Here is a 2,825-nt window from a genome sequence, read left to right as displayed (position 1 = left end):
CCCCCCCCTCCCTCCCCTCCCTTTTTTCACATTGCAGTTCAGTGCTTCCATGTGTGAAATTTCGAAATCATGATGCACATTTTTTAAGAAAATTTTTTTTATTTGATAATACATTTTGAAAAACAGCCATAAAGTGTGTCATATAACCTGGCAGGGACAATCCGTCTGAGAGACTCGGCAACCAGAAGAATGGCGTGAAGGACATCCAGAAACACAAGTACAGACGATACATGCAGCTCTGACATTATCACTATATATTGACTACTGCATTTCATTGGACAGTCATGATGTGTGGGCTGTGCTGGTTTTGATGTGTCTTGCAGATGGTTTGAGGGGTTTAACTGGGATGGTGTTCGTGAAGGAACCGTGACTTCTCCGTTTATACCAAATGTGAGATTCTCCAGCGAATAAGAGAAATTAATCATTTGATGGACTGTTTTTAACTTGGAGGGATATGAAAAATACATATGTTCAAAATGAATTAGTCATCTCCGATAGATAAAAAGAAGTATTAGTTGACCTCACAAATCCTGATATCATTTTACTCCGTCTGAGATATTTTTAGAGAGTTGCAGTCCTGAGTGAGTGAGTTTCTTTGCTTTATCTTGCGTTTTCATCCAAAGAAAATGAGTTTGGTTTGTTTGCCGCAGGTGGAAGGGCCTTTGGACACCAGTAATTTCGACTGTTTCCCAGAGGACACAGATGAGCCGCCGCCTGATGAGGAGTCCGGCTGGGACTTTGAGTTCTGATCGAAGGGACCAAATGCTTATATGAACGGCACAGAAACAGACGCCGCATTTCAGAATTAGATAGAATTCTCTCTTGCTCTATATTTCAACAATATAAAAATTTTGTCTCATTTATTACTGTTGTTGTGAAGTATGGAGTATTTTTGTGGAATATGGAGTAAAAGTTTTACTTACAAAATTACTACATTTTTATTAAATTACTTGTATTAAATTAATAATTAAAATACACAGGACATAAGATGTACTGAAAAGCAAGCAAAAAAAGCCCTTATATTATCTGCTACCAACACCATCACACACATACACATTAATATATATAAACATTAATAATATTAAAGTTTATATATATATATACATACACACATTTGTGGAAAAATGGTCCACTGTAAAGTGTATAAAAACCAAAGCAGAAAGAGTTTTAAATCAAGTTTATTAAGCAAAACAAGTCATTTTTGCGATTAAATGTAAATATTGATAAGTATTTCATTTCATTAGTTTTGTTCTACAGAACGACAGTTAATTGTGTGATATATGATATATCAAGTATCAAGACTAAAAGACGAATGGAGCAGCACTGAATTAGCAGAAGATGCAGATCTTCACAAAAAAAACAAACGGACATTTAAACTGATAATGCACTCAAAAATACATTGTCATCATTTACTCACCTTCACGTCATTGTAAGCCTGTGATTTTCTCTCTTCTGTGAAAAACAAAGTGTGTTTTTGAATATCATCCACAGAAGAAAGTCAAAGGACTAGAAGTGCATGATGTAGAGTAAATGATGACAAAATGTTCACTTTTGCATGAACTATCCCTTCTTTCGCATGGAATTCAAGAAAGGTTCTGCCTTCACTAAATGTGTCAATGTTTTGCCACTCGATTCAATATCTAAACTACGCTGTAGTGAAAAATATACACTTGAAGACCATCTAGTGAGGATTTCACACAGAAAGACTGCCAGCAGAATCTCACATGACGGCTCTGAATAACATGACTAGGCACAATTATGAGCTGAACTAGAGAGTCTAGTGATCACCTGACGGTCATGCCTGTTATAATCAGGAGAATATATGATATGATTCAGGGGATGAATCACAAAGAGTCATTGTAGGTACAATGCTAAAAATCAAGAATATTATTATAGGCTAAAAATGCACAGCGATCTGTACAAACTGGTTTAGTTTTGTTCTTTGGGTGACTTCAGTTTTTCCACAGTTCTGCTTTTGAGGCTAAATGGTTTTAGATCAGCAGTAGTGGATCAGGGGGAAAACAATGTATTAACTAAACATTTAGCATAGCAAAATATCTGAAATATTAATATTTTAAATATATTAGAAATCTCTTTTGATGTCAAACTTATGTCCAAACCAGTGTTGTTATTGTTAACTAAAACTATAAAAAATTGTTTTTTGGTAACTGAAAAAAGCTAATATAAAAATCACATGAAAAACTTAGGTAAAGGTAAAATGTAGAAATGTTGCCTTGAAAACTTACTGAAACAAACTAAAAATAAATTGAATCTAAAAATATTTTTTTAAATATCAAAAAAGGCAAAAATCACAAATGTACTAAAATGAAAATAAAAACTGAAAATATAAAAATTAAGGCTGAATCAAAATGTTAATGAATACTATCGTAGTATAGAAATAATATACAACCACATGCTGTTCAATTCAATACATTTTTCATGATAAGCTATTTTTGACTTGCCATTTGATGTCTAATGTTGTGAAGCGAAATCAGTTGAGAGCCACTGATCTACATCACAAAATCACAGCAAGGTTTCTTCATTGTTTTAAGATGCCTACCTGTTTTACTTAAAGGGTTAGTTCACCCAAAAATGAAAATTAGCCCACAAATTACTCACCCTCAAGTCATCCTAGGTGTATATGACTTTCTTCTTTCAGACAAATCCAGTCTGAGTTATATAAAAAATTGTCTTTGATCTTTCAAGCTGTTTAATGCCACTCAGCGGGTGTTGCATGCATCAGTCCAAAAGAAGTTAAATAAAAATTGCCCATCCATAAAAAAAGTGTCTCACACGGCTCCGGGGGGTGAACAAAGGCCTTCTGT

At 34.1% G+C, this 2,825-nt stretch overlaps 1 protein-coding gene across 1 annotated transcript in view; it reads left to right on the top strand.

The window, feature by feature from the left end:
- Positions 1–791, top strand: part of LOC107658557 (cGMP-dependent protein kinase 1-like) — an 18,641-nt gene extending 17,850 nt beyond the window's left edge. The window contains exons 18-20 of the mRNA XM_016447147.1: positions 155–217; positions 324–390; positions 651–791. Coding sequence (XP_016302633.1) covers positions 155–217; positions 324–390; positions 651–749 — 229 coding nt within the window. The 3' untranslated portion in view covers positions 750–791. The remainder of the gene's footprint in view (positions 1–154; positions 218–323; positions 391–650) is intronic.
- Positions 792–2,825: the final 2,034 nt, after the last annotated feature.

The sequence above is a fragment of the Sinocyclocheilus anshuiensis genome, unplaced genomic scaffold, assembly GCF_001515605.1.
Source record: "Sinocyclocheilus anshuiensis isolate Anshui unplaced genomic scaffold, SAMN03320099.WGS_v1.1 scaffold343, whole genome shotgun sequence".
NCBI lineage: Eukaryota > Metazoa > Chordata > Actinopteri > Cypriniformes > Cyprinidae > Sinocyclocheilus > Sinocyclocheilus anshuiensis.
This window is presented reverse-complemented; position numbering and strand designations above follow the sequence as displayed.